This window comes from Terrapene carolina, unplaced genomic scaffold (assembly GCF_002925995.2).
Source record: "Terrapene carolina triunguis isolate 2854851 unplaced genomic scaffold, T_m_triunguis-2.0 Scaffold69, whole genome shotgun sequence".
Classification (NCBI taxonomy): Eukaryota; Metazoa; Chordata; order Testudines; family Emydidae; genus Terrapene; species Terrapene triunguis.
Window position 1 is genome coordinate 6,682,331 of NW_020664420.1, and position 19,437 is coordinate 6,701,767.

Consider the following 19,437-nt stretch of genomic DNA (forward strand, 5'->3'; position numbering starts at 1 on the left):
GTCTGTGTATCTCTGCTCTATCTGTGAGTGTAGGGTATATGTATGCAGTGTATACGTTGTGTGCCTCTGTCTGTTTAGGTGCATGTATAGCGTACATATTTGTGCCCTCTCTCTGTGCGTGTCCATGCCTATGTGTGTACCTACACTTCTGTACATATTTGTGTAGATTGTGTATATGCTGTGTATATGCCCGATTGTGTATCTTTATATGTATCTGTCCATGCCTTAGTGGAGAAGACCTATAGAATGTAACAGGAATTAAACCAACAGAGATACTTAATAGGATTCTACAGAAATTACTCCGAAAAGCTACAGGATTTAATAAAGCCATTTCTGTAGTCTTCTTAACCATTCTGTAGAGTTCTATAGCAGGGTTATCATTCTCTCAACTTCTATAGGACTTTTTATAAGGGTATGATCTGTGTCTGTGTTCATATGTTGGGTGTGTTGATGTCTCTGTATGTTTGTGTGTCTCTTGATGGATGTATAGACTGTATGTTTGTGTATGTGTGCCTATGTATGTCTGGGTGTGTATGTGTCTTTGTGGACGGTTGGCATACAAGTGCCTGTGTGTGTGTCTTTGTATGTAGGATGGGTGAGCCAGATATTTAAAGGTAGTAAGGTGCCTACCTGCATCTTTAGGCATCTAAATACCTTTAAAAATCTGGCTCTGTCTGTTTATACTGCATGTTTATCTCTGTCTCTGTGTGTGCACACACACACATGATTCTCTGTGGGTGTGCACACACACATGATTCTCTGTGGCTCGGGTGTGGAGCATATGTGAAGTCTGTGTATCTCCGTGTCTCTGTCTGAATCACTACATGTGTCTCTGTGGGTGTGTGCATGCACATATCTCTGTGGTGGGGCTGGAGGGTGTGTGCTTGGCAGCGAATCCCCCTGGCTAGGGGGGGTGTGAGAGTGTATCTGTATGAAATACAGTGGCTGTGAAATCCACCCCCAGCCTTCCAGACCCTGGCCCCAATTTGCTTCCATCTCCTTGTTTGGAGGCAGCTTAGCCAGCAGGACCCAGGGCAGGCTCCAGCCCAGCCCCTGATTGGGTCTCCTCCCTGTCACAGAGACCCAAGCTGGAGATAATAATAATAATATATATATATAAAAAAAACCCAGCAAGAAAGAACCAACCACCCCCTCCTCTCAGGCCTCCCTCCCATTGGCTGCCCTTCCCTTTGTGTGCCAGGCAGCTGCAGCCCCAGCTCCACATTTGAATGTATATAGGGGATTGGAAGGGACCATTTCCATGGGCCATCTGTCTCCCAGCCAGCAGCCGCCCCGCTCCCACCTCCACCCAGGAGCAGCGCAACAAAGGGACCGCAGCCGCGGCAGCAGGCAGGCAGGATGGTTCTAGTGCACGTCGGCTATCTTGTTCTTCCAGTGTTTGGCTCTGTACGAAACAGAGGTATCGCTTTATCCTTCGGGGCTTATTCTCGGTGGTGGCGTGTGTGTGTGTGTGTGTGTGTGTTGTTTTTTTTTAAATGCACGATCCTTTGGTTTCTCTGGAGGGTTTCCCCCCCCCCTGGCTCCTCGTTGTCTCTCTTTCTTGCGGATCCGATGCAGGAGGGCGGAGGGGGAAGGAAAGAAAGCAAACCAAGCGGTGGGATTGTTTTAGATTCTTCTCCTTTGGATTCGGGGAGCCTCCTTCCCTTTCACTCGGACCATCTGCCCCCTGCTTCCCACCTGACAAATCTAGCTCTCGGGTGGAAAGCCAAGCCTAGACCTGCCTCGCTCTATGCCCAGATGGGGCAGGGGGCTAAAGAAAGGATAGATTTTCTTTTTCTTTTTGATTTTGTGCATTCAGTAGGTAGCGATTTTATTTTGTGTTCTTGGCGTGTGTGTGTGTGCTCTGTTTAACCATTGATGTGTGCTTTTATTATTATTTATTTACAAGCTGAGGTCTCTCCATAGCTTATCTCGTCCCTCCCCCACTCTCTTGGGAACCGAGAGCACGTTCACCCTCTCTTAACCTTTCTTTTTGTCCCTGGCTGTTTCTTCTGGAATGGACTAAAATAGCTTTGGAATTAGCCTACCGTTTTTAGGGTGACTTTTATTTCTTGTTGGACATCCCCCCCCATCTCCTGTAATTTGTCCTCCTCTCTTTGGGGATTCTAATGGTAATGTTGTTTCTGGAGAGCAGCACATCAGTCCACAGCTCCATGGTGCTCTTGTTGCTCAGAGAGATTTTTCAGGAAAGCAGTGTGATGATTATTTTTCACAGAGATTTAATATGGGATGTGTATGGCCATTGCATATTTTTTCCACCTCCCCTCGTTCCCATCCACCCCACATTCTGCTACAGACAATGGACCTGGACCTCTCCCTCTCCCCCCCCCCACCCCTTTCTCCCTCATTTCTTCCATTTTCTTTCTATCAAAATCAGGATGCATTTAGAGTCATTATTATTTCTAAATCAGCCTTTCTCTCTCCTTACATTTCTTTCCTGGAAATGTTCCCCCAGCCTGACCTCCCACCCCCCTTTGGCCTATTGTTGGTCAAGTCCCTATAGTTTTATTTATATATAAAATAAATTTCCTCTTGAAGATGATGCACTGCTGTAATTACCATTGAGATCTTGATCACTGGGGACCCAACAAAAGATGGGTTAAAATCTAGCACAATTAGAGTCAGTCCAGATTCTGATCTCAGTTTACACTGCTATAAATCCAGAGTAACTCCACTGCACGGATGGCTTCAGATGCACTGATTTACCCCCAGTGTAACTAAGATCAGAATCTGGTTTTTCCTTTCCTGCTGTTGCCCAACCGCTTTAAAATTTATTTCCCTTTACTGTATGTGTACATATGACCCAGGTTGAACATAGTGGCATTGTTAACTGCAGTCTCTATTGTGATGATGGGATGATGACATTTTGCATTTATCAAATCTTTATTTTTTTTTCTTCATTGTGTAGCACAGTGAATGGTCAACTTGCTGCTGTGTGCTGTAGCCCTCTGCCTCTGCATTTAGCTGTATTGTGACACCCCTCTCTTAACCATTTCCTGTATCCATCCGAGGAAGGCATTGATATTTAAGTTGCAGTATCCCCTCTCTATGGGCTGTCTGTCAATTTCAAAAAGGCTTAGATTGATGAGATTTCTCTGTAACACTAATTTTCCCCCTCCCTCTCATCTGTGCAATTATCCTTATTATTTGAGAATGTCTAGGATTTTTTATTATATACTAGGCATACATTAAAAATAATTAAGACTGATGTTAAGCCCCAAAGTATAATTATCCTGATTAAATCATTATCATCATTAATTACACTGATTTTTAATACCATTACTGGATGCAATTTAATGTTTTCAATTTCAAATTAGTTTTAGTGGGGTGGGAGGGGTTCTCTGCTTCTCTCCCCCAAATTTACATTTCATTTTGGGTTCTTTCATTTTACTTAAAACTGAACATACCCACAGAGAAACTTGTAAAGGGGCTATTGATATTTGACCCATAAAAATGAACCATAAAAAGACCTTGTGACAGAGGATACTAATGCTTAAACCTGAAGTCCTAAACCACAATTTTCTTGTAAAACTATTAGACAGACTGTAAGCTTAAATCTGCTCTTTTTAATTTCATTGTAGTAGTATAGAAAACAGGCCATTTCAGAATAGCTGTAGATAATAACAGCCATTTTTGTATCTTCATCTTGTTTAGCTAAGTACATTGCACTGTAAATTCCTGTTAAGTGGATTCATTTTGCTTTAGTTGGTGGATGCAGTATCTTGTGGGGGGTTTTTCTAGTTATTTAGACAACCATTGGTTTGCCATCTAGAACGCTTTTATGACTAAACAAATTACAGTCAATCATAGGCAAAAATAATAATAATAAAATCTGCAATTAAATTAGCCTTAATTTAAGAAAAGGCTTGAAAAATAGTTGGAGAATAAGATCCATGAATAAATGGGGACACTAAGCATATGAACATCTGAATATTCCTCCACCCTGCGTATTAACAAGGATTATTCAAAGACTTTGTAATACAAAGGGGTACTGCATCTTTGTACATTATATATCACACACAGTCTTGGCCAAAATTACACCACTTTCAACAGCTGGCCTCCATCTGTTTCTTTGAAAGCTGAAACATCCAGTATATACAATTGCCTGTTATAGAAATGATCCAAACACTTCATTTAGTGTGTATAAATTGGACACAAACATTTGATCAATTAACGCTGCTCCAAAGAAGCATATTAAATGGCAATTTTAATTAAATTATTTTTTTTAAAAGAGAGACTACTGGCAAAATGGTTTTCCATTAAACAGGGATAACATTTTCTGCTGTGCTAAATTACTTCCTGTTCTTATTTTGTGGGTAATTTTCTGTATCAAATATCCTTTGGTTGTGTATCTTCACCTTTTTTCTTGTACTAAAACTAAAGCATGGTCTGTATTTTTTTACATTACCTAGTTTCTGATGTAAATCTCTCTGTAGAGACATACCCTGCTGAAATGTAATGTGCTGTAGCCTATACATCTGCTCATTGTACGCTGCTTTTGTTCTGTTGCCCCTCCATAGCATGGTGGGCCTTGCCTTTTTGTATTGTGTGCATGATGACATTGTTACACACAATTCCACTAATACTAATATACAATCTCTCAATAAAGAAACTAGTTTTCCTATATTAACCTAGTGTGCTTTTTCTATTGCTGTTTTCCCATTTATTGTCGTATCCTGCTGTTTAGATTTTTTCCTTGCTTTCCCCATTGTAAGATTTGAGTGAATGAATTTTTCAGTACCACAGATATGGGAGTCTTTAATATTTCTACCCCATATCTATATTCAGCATTAGTCTGTGTATATCTACTGTACAGATACACATCCTATATTATCACTGTGCCTATGTATAGTTCTGTTTTACTCCAGAATGGCAAAAAATAAGTGTATAAACACACCCACACTCATTAATTATCAGAAGAGATTAAGGAGCCTGCTACTTACTGCATTCTGATTACAAGGTTACACATTGGTCATGAGTAATGAGAGGTGCAATGCCCCAAGATGGATGAGGGGAAAAGACATTTTTATATGGCTGGCTTTATTAGCAAGAAGTAAATGAATCTGAAAAAATATTTCCTCCCTCCTTTTTATAACCCTGCCCTTTTGAATATGACTATCCTGCCCACCATCTGGTAGGAGAGCAGGCGTTAGTGCCTAGATACTATGATGACTGGCACACTATAAATACCTTAGATAGACAGCTGGGGAGCTAAAGTAGTAAATGTGTCCAAGATGCTAAGGTTATAACTACACTTCCTGCTTGCAGTATAGTGTGAAAACTTGAGGTCCACTCTTTTGAATATCTGATTTGATTAACAAGTTAAATATTGACGTAGAAACTCAAGTAAGTAAACATGCACTTTAAAATATATGTAAGCACACAGAAAATTTGAATTAGCTCTGCACTTTAGTCAGTAGGGGAGTTTACTGCAGATGCTATGAAATAATAATGCAGATCACCCATTTTTTGGTATCTCACCAGAGCCCATGAAGCGGACTGTTTCCCAGACTTGCAGGAGGGCATTATTACATAATACATTTAAAAGTGATTGCATTGTGGTATTTAGGTGCCACTACAAGTCAGGGCTTCCAAAAACATTTTTTTGCACTAATTGCATTTCAAAAGAAGATGGAGAAATGCAGGGTTGGGTTAATTTTCTGTAAAGTAGAGCAAAAATTCAGCAGTTGACAGTTCCACCAATCAAAATTTCAGTGCAAGACAACTAATCTTACACTTGTCCTGTAGAAAAAGGCATGTTAGAAACAAATGAAATCTAGTGATTAAAGGAAAGTACACTACCTAAATGGTTGTCATTTGAAGAGGCTCATCATTTTGCAAGGCAGTGCCTATTCACTTTCTCCTAGCTATATCCTGAGTTTTTTCCTCCTCCATATTCCTTTTCCATGTATCTTAGTAATTGTTTGGCCATCATGTCCCTCCTGTATGACCACACACAATATATTTCTCTGCTCCCCCTTCTGGATGTACTGTATGCTTTGGCCCTTTGTTCTCTGCTCGAGCCTATTCCAGATTTGAAAGCTTAGCTGTTTGCTGTGACACATGTACACGTACACATATGTAAGCAGGAGGCTGTGCTTTTTTTAGCTTGCATGAAGGGAGACATGCATGCCTGTTGGGGCTGATCATTCTATTACATGATTTTTTTTCCCAACATAGTACAATACAATTTTGTTCATGGTTTCAGAAAGTAAAAAATCCAACCAACCAACTCTCTCTCTCCAAATCCTACATTTCCAACCCTTGCTAAACTGAAATATGCAAGCAGCTGTCCCTTTGTTACAGATACTGGTTTCATCATAACAAGCCACCAGTTCTTATTTTGCAAATTAGGCTAATATAGATCAAAATTGTTTGGTCAATACATTTTGAGCATAGTTTAGTAATGTAATAATACAGAAGGCTGCTGGGTTAATGGGAACTCATGCTAAGCAATTTATCATCTGCATCATGTTTTGACCTATCTTGTTAGAACACGCATTCTTATGAGAGACAATATTTCTGCTTCCCCCCCCAACACTTTACTAGCAAGCAGCCACAAGGCTTCCATAGTTCATAATTCATCGAAGGCATCCACAGTTTAATAATTAATACCTTTGACACTGTAATTTGGAAAAGACATCTGGACACAAGAGAGCTAATTTTTTTCATTTCAGTAGCACAGATTGGGAAAATTGGAGGCAAGTAAAGTTCCATTGCTGCTGTGGGTGGGGAAGGACTCACAATGGTTTCTTGAAAGTGTATATTTCTCTCAGATGCCCCCCCCCCCCCATGCATTAATGGGCTGCTTTAAATAACATCTTTCTATAAGAGGGGGAATGATTATCCTGACCATGGATGCAACAGGGCCAGATTCTTATGTATGTTAAGGTGCCTTTACCTGCTCTGGCAGCTTTAGAAGGGTCTTAGATAGCTTACACTCACTTCAAGCCCCTTTATGCTGCCAGAGAAGTTTCAATAAGAACCAGGCCCATCTGACCCCATCTCCTGAACCAAGGTGAGGTTCTTGTCTTATTATAATCTGTACTGGGTTTTTTTATTTTATTTCAGAAATAAACATACTGGGCCAAATTCTACTCTCATTTGCTGTGGTGTAAATCTGGAACAGCTCCAGCAACGTTTAATGAAGTAACTCTGGATTTACGCTGCTAAGAGCAGAATTGGGCCCACGTAAGTGTAATGTTTAAATACTAACGAACCCACTTCCAAATTAAAAAGCAAAAGAAACCAAAGTATAAATGGACTTGTGAGACGCGTGTGGTAAAAATCCAACCCACGGCCTAATCAACCGTGAGTCAAGTGATTAGGGCTCAATCCTGCCAAGTGCTGCTGTACTCGTGTGGATTTCAAAGAGAACTGTGGATCCTCACAACCTCTGAAAACCAGGCCTCTTTGATTTAGGTTCCTAACAGTGGATTTAGCTGCCTAGTTTTTAAATCACTAAATTTGAAGATGATAGGCTTAGTGGCTATGAAACGTAAAAACCCACTGCAAGCAGGCCAAGATTATATCAGTAAACACAATTCCTTAATAAGTATTGATTCTTGTAATGTTAAAAAAGCCCAGTGCATTGCCCCAAACATATATCACTTAGCTGCACAATCTGCTTATGTGCATAAGCACCTCTCAGTGCTTTTGTGGCCCCTGTCAGAGTGTATGTGGTGTTACTCTGGCTAGCTGCATACAAGTTGACTACAGCATTCAGCTCTCTCCACAGCAAATCAAGGCCTGAATCCTGCTCTGTCTGAATCCTCAATCGCCCTAGTGAATGAATAGCATCATCAGGAGATTTTTGTCCATTTCAGCAATTTTGGGGGTGTCGGTGCCTCTGTTGCACATAGGGTAAAATGTAAGACAAAAGGAGTCAGTGGGAGTAAACGGCCCCCTCTCTCAAACTCCCCATGTATCTCACATGAAAACATTCCCTGTCATGCCATGAAGAACATGCAAAATATTAAAGGCCAACTCATCCCTCCTTCATTTTGATGGAAAGAGTGGAAAGCCCCCTCCTTAGCTAAATGCTGTGACAGTGTGACAGTGAGTCAATCCACTACAATTGTCCCCCACTTCTGCACCGGCCCTTCCGGGCCAACTCTGTGTGTTCGGGGCTCTGTGATTTCAGGGAATGTGGGGAGCCAGGAGTGAGAGCGTCTGCACAGTGCCACTCTCCTCCACAATCAGCTTTTTCCTCAGTCCAAAATAATGTTGATCCTGCTACCTTATCTTGCACAGACTCTCATTCCATGTTGTCAGCACCTCCTCCCCCAGGAGTTTTGGCTTAGCATAGCCAGGGACTCAATGGAACATAGCTCCTGTGGAAGTTCGGGGGCCCAGGGATCAGCAGAGAGGGACTAGGCCTCAATGCACATGCCCTGGCCCTCTGTGGATGAGGTAGATCTCAGAACATCCAGGGGCTGGGAGGACCACACCCCCTGAACACACAGGATGCTGAGTTTCCCACCTCATTTTGTCCTGAGGTAGGAAAAGATCTAGGCCTCAATGTAGAGCATAGAGCCATACGAATGTCTGACAAGCCTCACTCCACTTATGTGTATATTCTGGGGACAGCCCCCTGACCAGACACATCAGCCAAATTCACGTTGTATTATTCGTATGAACAAGGCAGCAGTTTTACCAGGTCTGCGTCGTGGCCTCTAGCAAAAAATAAGTTTACAGTGTTTTCTTCTGATGCCTGATGGGACCTGTCCCAGCAAACTAGTTTTACAGCTCTAGATCCTCAAACTGCAGTCAGTGGGAGCAAGGGCTGCTCAGCATGTTCGAAAACCAGGCCATAAATCCTTACCATTCCTGCTAACTAAACACATCCCAACTCCAGTAAAGCCTCAGCTCTGGTTTCAGTCACTCTGGTTAAAGCAACCGCACTGACTTGAAGGATCTAGTCTGTCTTCAACTATGCGTGTCCTTGGGGTAGTTGGTGTATATCTGAGGGCTGAATTAGGTTTAGATGACTTCAGTGGGGGGAGTGGCACCTGCAAAATTGGGATGAGACTCTGATCCAGCATCTTGTGGGGAAGATAGTCCTTCAGGCAGGAGGAAATAAGCTAGAGCCTGCTTCGTGATTGCTAAGAGATACACCTGCTATGCCATATATACAACTGAGGCTTGCCAGTCTTCCTCCCAAAGAGCAATTGTTTCTGAAATTGCACTAAATGGGTCTCCACCGGGGAAGTGCTGACCTTGGGGATGCCCCAGGTGTCTGCAGATGCTTTGCCAAAAAATGGCTAAGAAATTACTAAACTGACCTTTGGATACCAAATCTGATCCTGTTGACTCCAGTGGAGTTACTCCTGTGAGTAAGAGCAGAACCAGGTCCTATTGGCTAATTCCTGTGGTCTGTACTCAGTCCTCCATAGTCTGGCTAAACCCCCACCATAGTCAATGGACCTAATTCCTCTCTTCGCTGTGGCTGCTTTGTGCGGCGCTGTGGATGTAATGGACCCCTAAAGAGTAGGGGCTTAACTGGCCTAAGGAAGATCCCTGATGTAGGATGATGCTCCGGTGGTGTTCAGCTGGTGTCTAGGAGGAAAGAGACTGTGGCTGTGCTTATCATGCTGCACTAATTTACAGAGGGCACGGGGCAGCTGCAAAGCCAGCGCAGAATTGGGAGCGTGCGAAGGTAGCTTAAAGCCATCTTTCCAATCCCCCCAATTGCCTGTGCTGTGCTGCGCGCTCCTTGGTTGCTGCTGCAGACCCAGGCCACTGTCAATGGTAATTTTGCTCCAATAAGGACGACAAGATCGGGCCTGATACAATAAACGTAATGGAGTGGCAATAGGTGATGTCTCATAAGGATGCTGCTTAATTTAGATTTACCTTTGCTCACATAGCCAGTTTACTGTGACTCCAGTAATCGGAGTGCAATTACTGGGATTCTTGACATTTGCAACACTCTCCAAGCATTAGTCCTGCTATTACCAAGCTTCTCTGGGTTGGGCTGTATGTGGAGGAAGCAGTGTGGTCATGAAGGCTACATGCACCAGCTTCTGATCTCAGTTACCTCCAGTGACTCATTAATACGAATGGCGCTACTCTGGGTTTAGACTCACTGCCCAGTCTTGGAGTCCTTCCTTAAGCTATTAGAGTTCTTTCATTTTGTCTGATTGCCCATCATGAAAGATGGATCACTTTCTTGAACTAGCAGGACCCATCTAGGCTGTAGCGGGCTCCAACAGTTTACCAATCTCATGCCCCTTTTAGCAATGTGTCTTCTGAACCAATAGCCATTTGCTGGGGAGATTTTGCTTGAATGCTAAGAGCCTGTTTATTAAGCAAGGTTTTCCAAAACAGCTAAGAACACATTTTACCAAGTCACTGTGCACAGTTTAATAAGGGCTGTAATTCAAGGATCCATCCCATATACATGTTAAAGGACAGTGATTGGTGTTCCTAATAACCCTCTGAGCTGTTGAAACTGCCCTAAAATCATCCCTTATGAGCTGCCTGAAGGCTTCCAGTTTGCTTCCTTAATAATACCGAGTGTGTATCAATATAGATAGAGAGACTATAGTGTTAGTAAAAGGTGCCAAACAAGCAGCCTGAAGAATTCTGCAGGACATGTACGGCAGAGGGCGCAGTAGAACATTGGGCTAACCTTCTAATGCGAAGGGATGGCCTCTAAGGGCCGAAGGAATAATTTAGGGCATGTCTACACCGCAAAAAAAGACCCACGGCAGAGAGACTCAGAGGCTCGGTCAAGTGACTCAGGTTTGTGGGGCTTATGCGATGGGGCTCAAAATAGCAGTGTAGACATTTGGGCTCTGAAACTTAGCGAGGCCAGTGGGTCTCACAACCCAGGCTCCAGCCTGAGCAGGAACATCTGTAGGACAAGCCTGTCAGTTGACCCAGGGTCTGAGACTACTAACCTGGGGGTTGTTTTGTTTTGTTTTGCAGTATAGACATATCTGAGTCCCCATCTCATCTCTGACCTTTGAGCTCTGGCTGCCATTTGTCAGGGTGGATTGTATGCTGTGTAGGCAAGGAACTGGAATGAAACCAACTAACTCATTTCCCATAGGCCACCAAACAGCCATCAGATGATAGTAACAACTTTTGATTAATAATGACCTGGGCTAGATTCTAAGTCTCTAACAGGTGACCTGCAGGAGAAAGACTCTGTATCTCATTACCAATTCCATGAGCCATCCGGCTCCCTACGGAGCTACATTTTCTTTTATTCCAAACAGATCAGTTCAAAGCGTTCCCGAAAGGATTATGAAATTCACTTTGCAGTTCATGCTGTTCAGATCTTAAAGTATTGCCTTCCCAACTGCTGTGTTCAAGCATTCTCTAGAGAAATCTTGCTATGGATGGGGAGAAGGCGGATTTCTGCCCTCCCATACTTTTTCAGACGTGTTGCCATGTCATTCTGGCTTCCTCTACTTGAAGAAGCTATTAGGGGATATTGCATTTAAACATCCATCCCAGACCAGTATGCATTTATAGACCATCCTGTTATGTCGGGCTTTGGTACTGAATATGCCTGGCTATTAAAATAATTGAAAGTAGAAGGTTCCTTTTCCCCGGGGGGACTTTTAAACTGGTCAGACACTATGCATAGGCAGCAGTGGAAAAGAAATCCCCTCCTCATTTGGGAAGTCTAAGTAGGAGAATACCACTAGAAAGATGTGAACAGCATGCCATGATGTATGATGCGCCGTAGCCCAGTCTATGTCTGGGGATTTGCTGCAGAGTCTCACAGTCTGATCGCTCCAGAAATATTAAAGTCCACAGATTCATTCATCAGCACCCTAAAGTTTGCTGCTTAAAGAAACAGGACCCTGTTTATTTCTTAGCCATTATTTTTTGTTTGGTGTCAAAGGTGAATTTAGCGCTGAGATGGCTTGACGAGCATGCCTAATGAAGCCCTCAGTTTATCCACACATGCGCAGCATGAGATTCCCCCTCCCCTTTCCTACCAATGGACTTTACATAGACCTGGCGAGGCGAGAGGAGAGTTCTGTTTCCAGACCCGTTCAGTGAAAGAAGGGCACACAAAGGTGGTGGTGGGTTTTGTGATTGTGGACACTTATCCAACCCAACCAGACCCACCCACTCACTTTCTATAGGGCATCAAACAGCCATCAATAGGAATGACTTTGTGACTAGTGTCCTAAGCTGGCTTTAAACCAGCAACCTAGAAGTGAAAAGCTCTGAATGGCTTTGCCAGATCCCTGAGCCAGCGATTCCTGATTGCTTTATCAGTGTTGATCTGCGCTTCATTAGTCAGTCCAACAGTCATAACTGTCTCTGTACTCTGAAGCTTTTCTAATTTAATTTTAAAATAATTTCATCATCTTCTCTGGAAAGCAAACATTTCCTCTATTTCTTAGAGGTTCCTGCTGATGCGCCGGTAGCTCCTTGTCCTCTCCATAGTACTCCAGTGAGTCGGCGATGCTCAACTATAGTTGGCAGACTATATGGGGTCCAGGCAGTTCATAATGTCACCCATAGTCACCCCTCCCAGGTGCAGCCCATGGAGACTACAAGTCCCAGAATGCCATTCTCCAAATCGATCCCAGTGGAGGTTGCTTATACCAAGATGGAGCATACTGGGACCTGCAGTCCTCACAGACCTCTAAGACTATGCTCAGAATGAGCGCAGCGTTGCTACCCTGCTCCATTTCTGCAAGTTCGGTGCCACCTGTAGTCTCTTAGCAAGTTGCAAAGGAAGCCCTAAGGTTGGATGTCGCTGATGTAAAATTCTTACAATACATGCTCTTTTGCAGGAGGGCCCTGTGCACCTTCTGTCTGACATGGCCCTTGCATGAATCAGGGATATTTAATCAGACAATTGGCCATGTCCCTGTGACTTTGCTAATGCTCTCAGTGATAGTGGTCTCCCTTGCCAGCTTGTAGGACCACAAGTAACAGCAACAGCATTGCCAGTTCTTCTGCTTTTAGTGGGAGTCTCACAATATTTTGGTGTTTTCCATAATGTCCTGCTCCTGGGGTCAGGTGATTGGGTGAGAATCTTGGCTTTCAGTTCAATAAAACTACATTTATAGCCCTCGGGGTTGTGGAGACAAACTTGAAAACGTGACCCAAGTGCTCCCTGAAGCTGCAAAAACTGGAAGGCAAATAAAAAGAATCCACAGTTTATCACTTCATTTTTTAAAAATCTCATGATCTTTAAGCCAATCTCAGAATTTTTTGGGGGGGAGGGCTGACTCATGAATGTGGGGGGTTGGCCATACTGAGGCCAAGTTCAAAGCCGCCAAACAGTGGGACTCAGACTATGAGTTTCTCTAACCCTGCAGGTAGACGCATGGGTAAGGCACAGGGGTCTAGCAGTGAGTTTTCTCCTCCTCTCACACAGAGGGGATGCCGGGGGGGAGGCAGGCATGGGTCCATCCCCCCCATTATCGGCAGGCATGGGTCACCTCTGCTCTCACTGGTTCTCTTCCTGGGGCAAACGACTGTTCTGCATGTTGCATAGCTTGCCTGAGACATGGACCTCCCCCTGCCCCCCCAGAGCAGTGCAGTTCAAAGCAGCCTCTAGCTTTGTGTGTGTTTATTGCTTGTACTGTGCCCTCTCACATGGGAGATCCCGATTTAATTCCCGCTCACTGTAGTCTGCTCCTTGATCTTCTAAGAGGGAGACAGACCACTCAGGTCCTTCCCCTCCAAAATAGACAAACACACAACAGTCACTTCTGAGCTGTGTCAGAGTTAGCTACAGAGCTCTTTATCATGACATGGACTCCAATTCCGCAGGGGGCTCGGAGTGAAACCAACCAGGCAGGAGCTTCCAGAACTGGAGCTATGCTGGGGACAGGCAGAAACAATCTCCATTCCCCAGAATCACCTGGCCCCAGATCCACAAAGGGACTTAGATATTGCAACGCTCAGCCTTGCCATGCCTAACTTTTAGGCACCCAGGCACCAGGTGAAATCCACAAACTCTGAGATGGGCACCCAAGCTCCCTATACAATACATGGGGAGAAACAGACAGATCCTGAAAATGGGATCCACAAAGCCAGCACACTAGGCGGGGAGTTGGCTAAGCTAGTCAATAGCAGGTGCCAAGGAGGGGGTGTATCCTAAGCCCTCCCCTCTCACAGCTTAGAGGGATCTGGAGTCAGACATCTAAGCTGTTGCTTGCAAGAACAGCATTGGTGTGCCCCTAACAGTCAGGGGCGGGTGGGGAGAAAAAAAAGACCTCCCTAATAACCCAGTGGTTAGAGCACTCACCAGGGGGTGGGCAATACTGGTTCTGTTGCCCATACTGCTTGAGAAGAGCTTTGAACCTGGGTTTCCTATTTCTTAGCAGAATATCCTAACCACTGCACTATGGATACTCTGATATGGGGCCGCTGCCCAACTGCAACAGGCAGTACCCTTAGGCTCTTCTTTCTGATCCCTGGTGATGCGCTTCAGTGGTCACATGACCTTTCCCCCAGCATGCCTTTCTGGGTGCTGGCCCTTTAAACTTTGCAGACACAGACCGCTGCCACCCTAACATGGCCATTTTGTTGCCTGCTGTGGAGCTCTCTATCTCAGCTGGTAAGTGTTCCTACCTCCTGTCACGTTCTCCCTTCCTTACTCCTAGGGATGTAACATGTTCTCACATGAATGGTGTTTAGTACTTAGCCTTCACCTGCTGGAGTGATTAGTTCTGTAGTGCTAATTGTTTTGTGTTATGTTTCCAATATACCAAGAACTATATCACACCCTCTGGTGACCAGATGTCCCGATTTTTGGGTCTTTTTCTTTTATAGGCTCCTATTACCTCCCACCCCCTGTCCCGATTTTTCACACTTGCTGTCTGGTCACCCGATCCCACCCACCTAAGAGAACTTTTATTTTGGATTAAAAGGAAACAGCAGCAAGAAAGAACAAAAGTAAAGACTCCAGGAGAGAGCACAGTGTGTCCCTCTCTGGTTACAGGCTGCAGCCATGCTGAAACCAGATGGAATTCAAGGGGCAGCGCACAGAAAACCAGACACCGCAGTTTCAAACTGCACAGTGACGTAGTTGTGAATGGTTTTGCATTTCATGCACTATTCCATAGTTCACTCATTGCAGTCCCACTAACCCATTTGTGCAATATGGGCCTGATTCTTCATTGCACTCTTGTGCAGCCATTTATGCCGGTGGCAAATGACTGTGATATGCTACCCCTGGGGAATGTGAGTGGAGAACTCTCCTTTGGTAGTGTTTTATGCCCACTTGGCACAGATGTAAATAAGTACACAAGGTGAAAGATAGTGGGGAATCAATCCCTTTCTGTTTAAGGCCTGATCCTTCTCAGAAATCCTAGGGTGTAAGTGGCTGCATGTATTTAATACTAGTTTTAAGTCTATCCTCTATGTTACAGCAGGTAGCTATAATACAGATTCATACCGACCTGAGGATGGGTCATGGAATGGACAGCATGGCATGTGGTGGGAAGGCAGTCTGATATATCTACGCTGCCAAGAAAAACCCACCATGCTGAATCTCAGAACTCGGGTCAATAGACTTGGGCTCGCAGGGCTCTGGCTGCGTGGCAAAAAATAGCAGGGTAGCTGTTCCCGCTCAGGCTAGAGCCTGGGCTCTGAAGCTGGACAAAGGGGGATGGTCTTGGAGGCCAGCTTGAGCCTGAGTGGGAATGTTCACACTGCTGCTTTGAGCCCTGCAGCCCGAGCCCCATGAGCCTGTCAGGTGACCCAGGCTCTGAGACTCAATGCTGCAGGTTTGTCTTTGCAGTGTAGACATCCCCCCCAGTAACCTGTCCCAGTTCTCGATGAGGTTATAAACTCCATCTGCATAACGACTGGCAAGGACAAGGGTGTGTCTCATGCATGCATACTCTTAGTTCTGAAAAGGCACTGCAAATGGGCCAGCTGGGAAGCAGCCCAAAGGGCATGAAAATGCAGATGATAGGAAATGCAAAGTCACGTGTGCCACGGCAGAGGAGGTCAATGTTTTTGTGAATGTTCGGGGAGAAAATATAAAATGATTGCCGATCAAGTTTGCAGGTGAGACAAAGATTGGCCAGGACGTGAATAATGATGAGGCTGTGTCACTGGCCCATAGGGTTCTGGATCAAGCTGTGAGACACTGCCCAACCCCATCTCCAGCACCAACCCCCACCCCTGCAGTGTCACACTGCCCAACCATGCCCCCGCAAAGCGTGACACCAAACAAGCTAGAGGTAATCAAACAACATGTATTTTAATACAACTAAATGCAAAGTCACACTTCCAGGACGGGGGAAAGGCAGTGACTCTGAAAAGGACTCAGGAGTCAAGTAAATACGAACTCGCAGTGGATTGTGGTTAAAAGCGCTAATGCGATCCTTAGATGTATAAATGGGAATATCGAGCAGGATTAGGGATGTGGTATTCCCCATGTGTTTGGCGTTGGTGAGGCAGTTATTGGAACACTGTGTCCAGTTCCAATGCCTAACTTTAAAAAGGATGTTGAAAAACCAGTGGGTTGAGAGAGAAGGTTCCAAGAAATTTTCAGTGTCAGGAAAACACCCCTTACAATGGGAGACTTAAGGAACTCAATTTATTTAGTTTATTGAAAAGAAGGTTAGGAGGTGATTTGATATGGTCTGTAAGTACCTACTCAGGACGATGGTTTCTGATACCATCACTCTCTTCAATCTAGCAGAGAAAGACTGAACAAGAGCCAGTGGATAAGAGCTGAAGCTAGAAAAATTCCAACTGGATATAAGGTGCAAAGTGTTAACAGTGAGGGTAATTAAGCATTGGGACAGCTTCCCAAGCTATGGAGTGGATTTTCATCACTTGGAGTCTTTAAATCAGTAGCGGACGGCTTTCTAAAAGGTATTCTCTAGTTCAGGGATCGGCAACCTTTGGCACACGGCTCTCCAGGGTAAGCACCCTGGCGGGCTGGGCCGGTTTCTTTACCCGCCGTGTCCGCAGGTTCGGCTGATCTCCCACTGGCCGCGGTTCGCCGTCCCAGGCCAATGGGGGCTGGGTTAGGGTTAGGGTTAGCCCTGTGCTGGCCACCGCTTCCCGCCGCCCCCAGTGGGAGCCGCGATCAGCCGAACCTGCGGACGCGGCAAGTAAACAAACCGGCCCGGCCCGCTTACCCTGGCGAGCCGCGTGCCAAAGGTTGCCGATCCCTGCTCTAGTTCAACCGCAAATGAAGGGCTTGATGCAGGAATTCCTGGGAGAAATTTTATGGCCTGTGTTATGCAGGAGGTCAGATTTAATTATCGTAATGGTCCCTTCTCGCCTTAATATGTATGAAAATTGTTTTAGGAAAGAATAACAAGGCTGGTGTACCAGGATCTATCCTGGTACACCAAATGGGGGAGAAGGCACCCAAATGGGGGAGAAAGATGGGTTGCTGACAGCAAAGATCCACCCTGTAACTAAGCCATGGAATGACCCCTGCCAGAAGTACATTAACAATCAGTACTGGGTAAAGGGATCTAAAGGGTTCCCTACCAGTCAGTTTGTATAAAGCAGCACTTACTGGTCTGAGCATGGGACTGACAGCCAAGAACTCCTGACTTCCCATATTACTTCTGCCACTGACTTGCTATGTGGCCTTGGGTGAATCACTTGAGCTCAATATTCAAAATACCGACGCTAACATTTGCATGGAGTGTTGTGCATGCACAGTGCCTTGGGTGTGTGCGAATCAGGGGTATATGCACACTCCTCAATATCTGTGCATACACATCTCAGATTTCTTGTGCACGCTCATTGGGGGGTTGAGCATGTGGAAACTTTGGACACAAAACGCACAAAAGCGTGTGGGCACTTTAACAAGTGCGTGTTTGAAAATGTTGGGCCTTAACCTCTCTGCCCATTTCTCCTCGTGTAAAATGGGGAGAATGATCCTTCCTTTCCCATCAACTGAGTTCTTCTGAGGATTGGCTCATGCTCATGCAGCACTTGCAGGAGCCAAATGTTGTTGTTGTTGTCGTCACGCTGTCTGGAGTGGTTCACCCGGTGAGTGCCAATCTCAGGGCAGACTGTCATAAAGCAGGGCAGACACCCCAACCTGGCGGTATGTTCTACCACTAGATTTCACCAAACCATTAGCAAATGTGAACTCCTGAAGCACTACAACAGCCAGTGGGCATGCCAGGGTAGGTTGCCACCCAGGCAAGCCGGATTTAGTGGTAGTTGGTTGCCATACCCCAAAGATCACAAAAGATTCAGGTTGTTCCTGGTCCCAAGAAACTTATTTCAGGTCAATTTGTATCTTAGATCTCACACCAAAGACAACGCTTGTAACCAATCCTATGGTAAACTAACTAAGGATTTATTAACCAGAAAAAAGAAATGAGAGAGTTATTTACAGGTTAAAGCAGGCAACATATATACACAAATGAGCTACAGTCTATGGTTCTGAAGGTGACAGAGTTGCTATAACTGAATGTTAGGTCTAACCCAGGTTGACCCTGGGGATCTCTGCTTCTGTTTCCTAGCTCCAGCCCTGTGAGAGTCCAAACAGCAAAAGAGAGAGAGAATTTTTTCTTCTTGTTGTGTTCCTGTTTTATCCCCTTCTTCCAGCATTCAAGCTGATGGAATGCACTTTCTTGCACATAGCATCTTCATGGGTGTGAGATGGCCATTAATCAAGTCTTTGTATCGTGATGTTCCACAATGGCCCATTTAGTTTTGATAGTCCTCCTTGATGGGCGGTGGGTGGAGCGTTCCTCTTGACTGGGTTCACTGGTTCAGAGCTGGCATTTTTACAGTTATAAAGCAAAACGTACATATTACCTTATAGCACGGGATACAGACATTACAAGTGAAATTAATGCATGCAGCAACTGACAAGCATTCTGTAGAGTCGAAACACTAAACGCCTTCTTGCAGGTCTAACACCTATCTTGAACAATACTACCATACAGGTGAGCTAAGTTCCCTGTAAGTTGCGTGGCTGCATAGCCATGCAGCAGCCTATTTACCACTGTGCAGGCACTTAGGGAATACCCCTCCGGCCCCCACCTAGCCCGGCCCCCAACCTGCCACGGGCGGGGCGATCCTTCCCTGGCCCCAACTCACCCTGTGGCCTGGACCTGCTGCGGCCGGAGTGGCACGGCCCCAGCCATGGCCGGATCAGGCCCAGGCGCGGCCTGAGGTGTGGCCAGGGTCAGCCCGACCCTAGAGTGGCCTGGACCCAGGCGCCCGCCCGGGCAGCCCTCCCCCGGCCTAGACCTGTTGGGGTCAGAGGAGGGGCACCTATCCTGCAGCCCCAGCCCCAGAGCTCCCGCGGTGGGGACAGGTGCCTCTCCCCCCCAGCCCAGGTGCTGCTGTGGGTAGAGAGTGCTGGAGGGAGTCCTCTCTCCCCGCTGTAGCTCCAGAGCATCCTCCTGCACCTCAAACCCCTCATCCCTGGCCCCACCCCAGAGCCTGCACCCCCAGCCGAAGCCCTCACCCCTTGCTCCCAACCCTCTG

General features: G+C 45.4%; 1 protein-coding gene across 1 annotated transcript in view; it reads left to right on the top strand.

The window, feature by feature from the left end:
* The first annotated feature begins 1,244 nt into the window (after positions 1-1,244).
* RNF165 (ring finger protein 165) overlaps positions 1,245-19,437 on the top strand; it is a 104,433-nt gene continuing 86,240 nt past the window's right edge. The window contains exon 1 of the mRNA XM_026649303.2: positions 1,245-1,420. Coding sequence (XP_026505088.1) covers positions 1,360-1,420 — 61 coding nt within the window. The 5' untranslated portion in view covers positions 1,245-1,359. The remainder of the gene's footprint in view (positions 1,421-19,437) is intronic.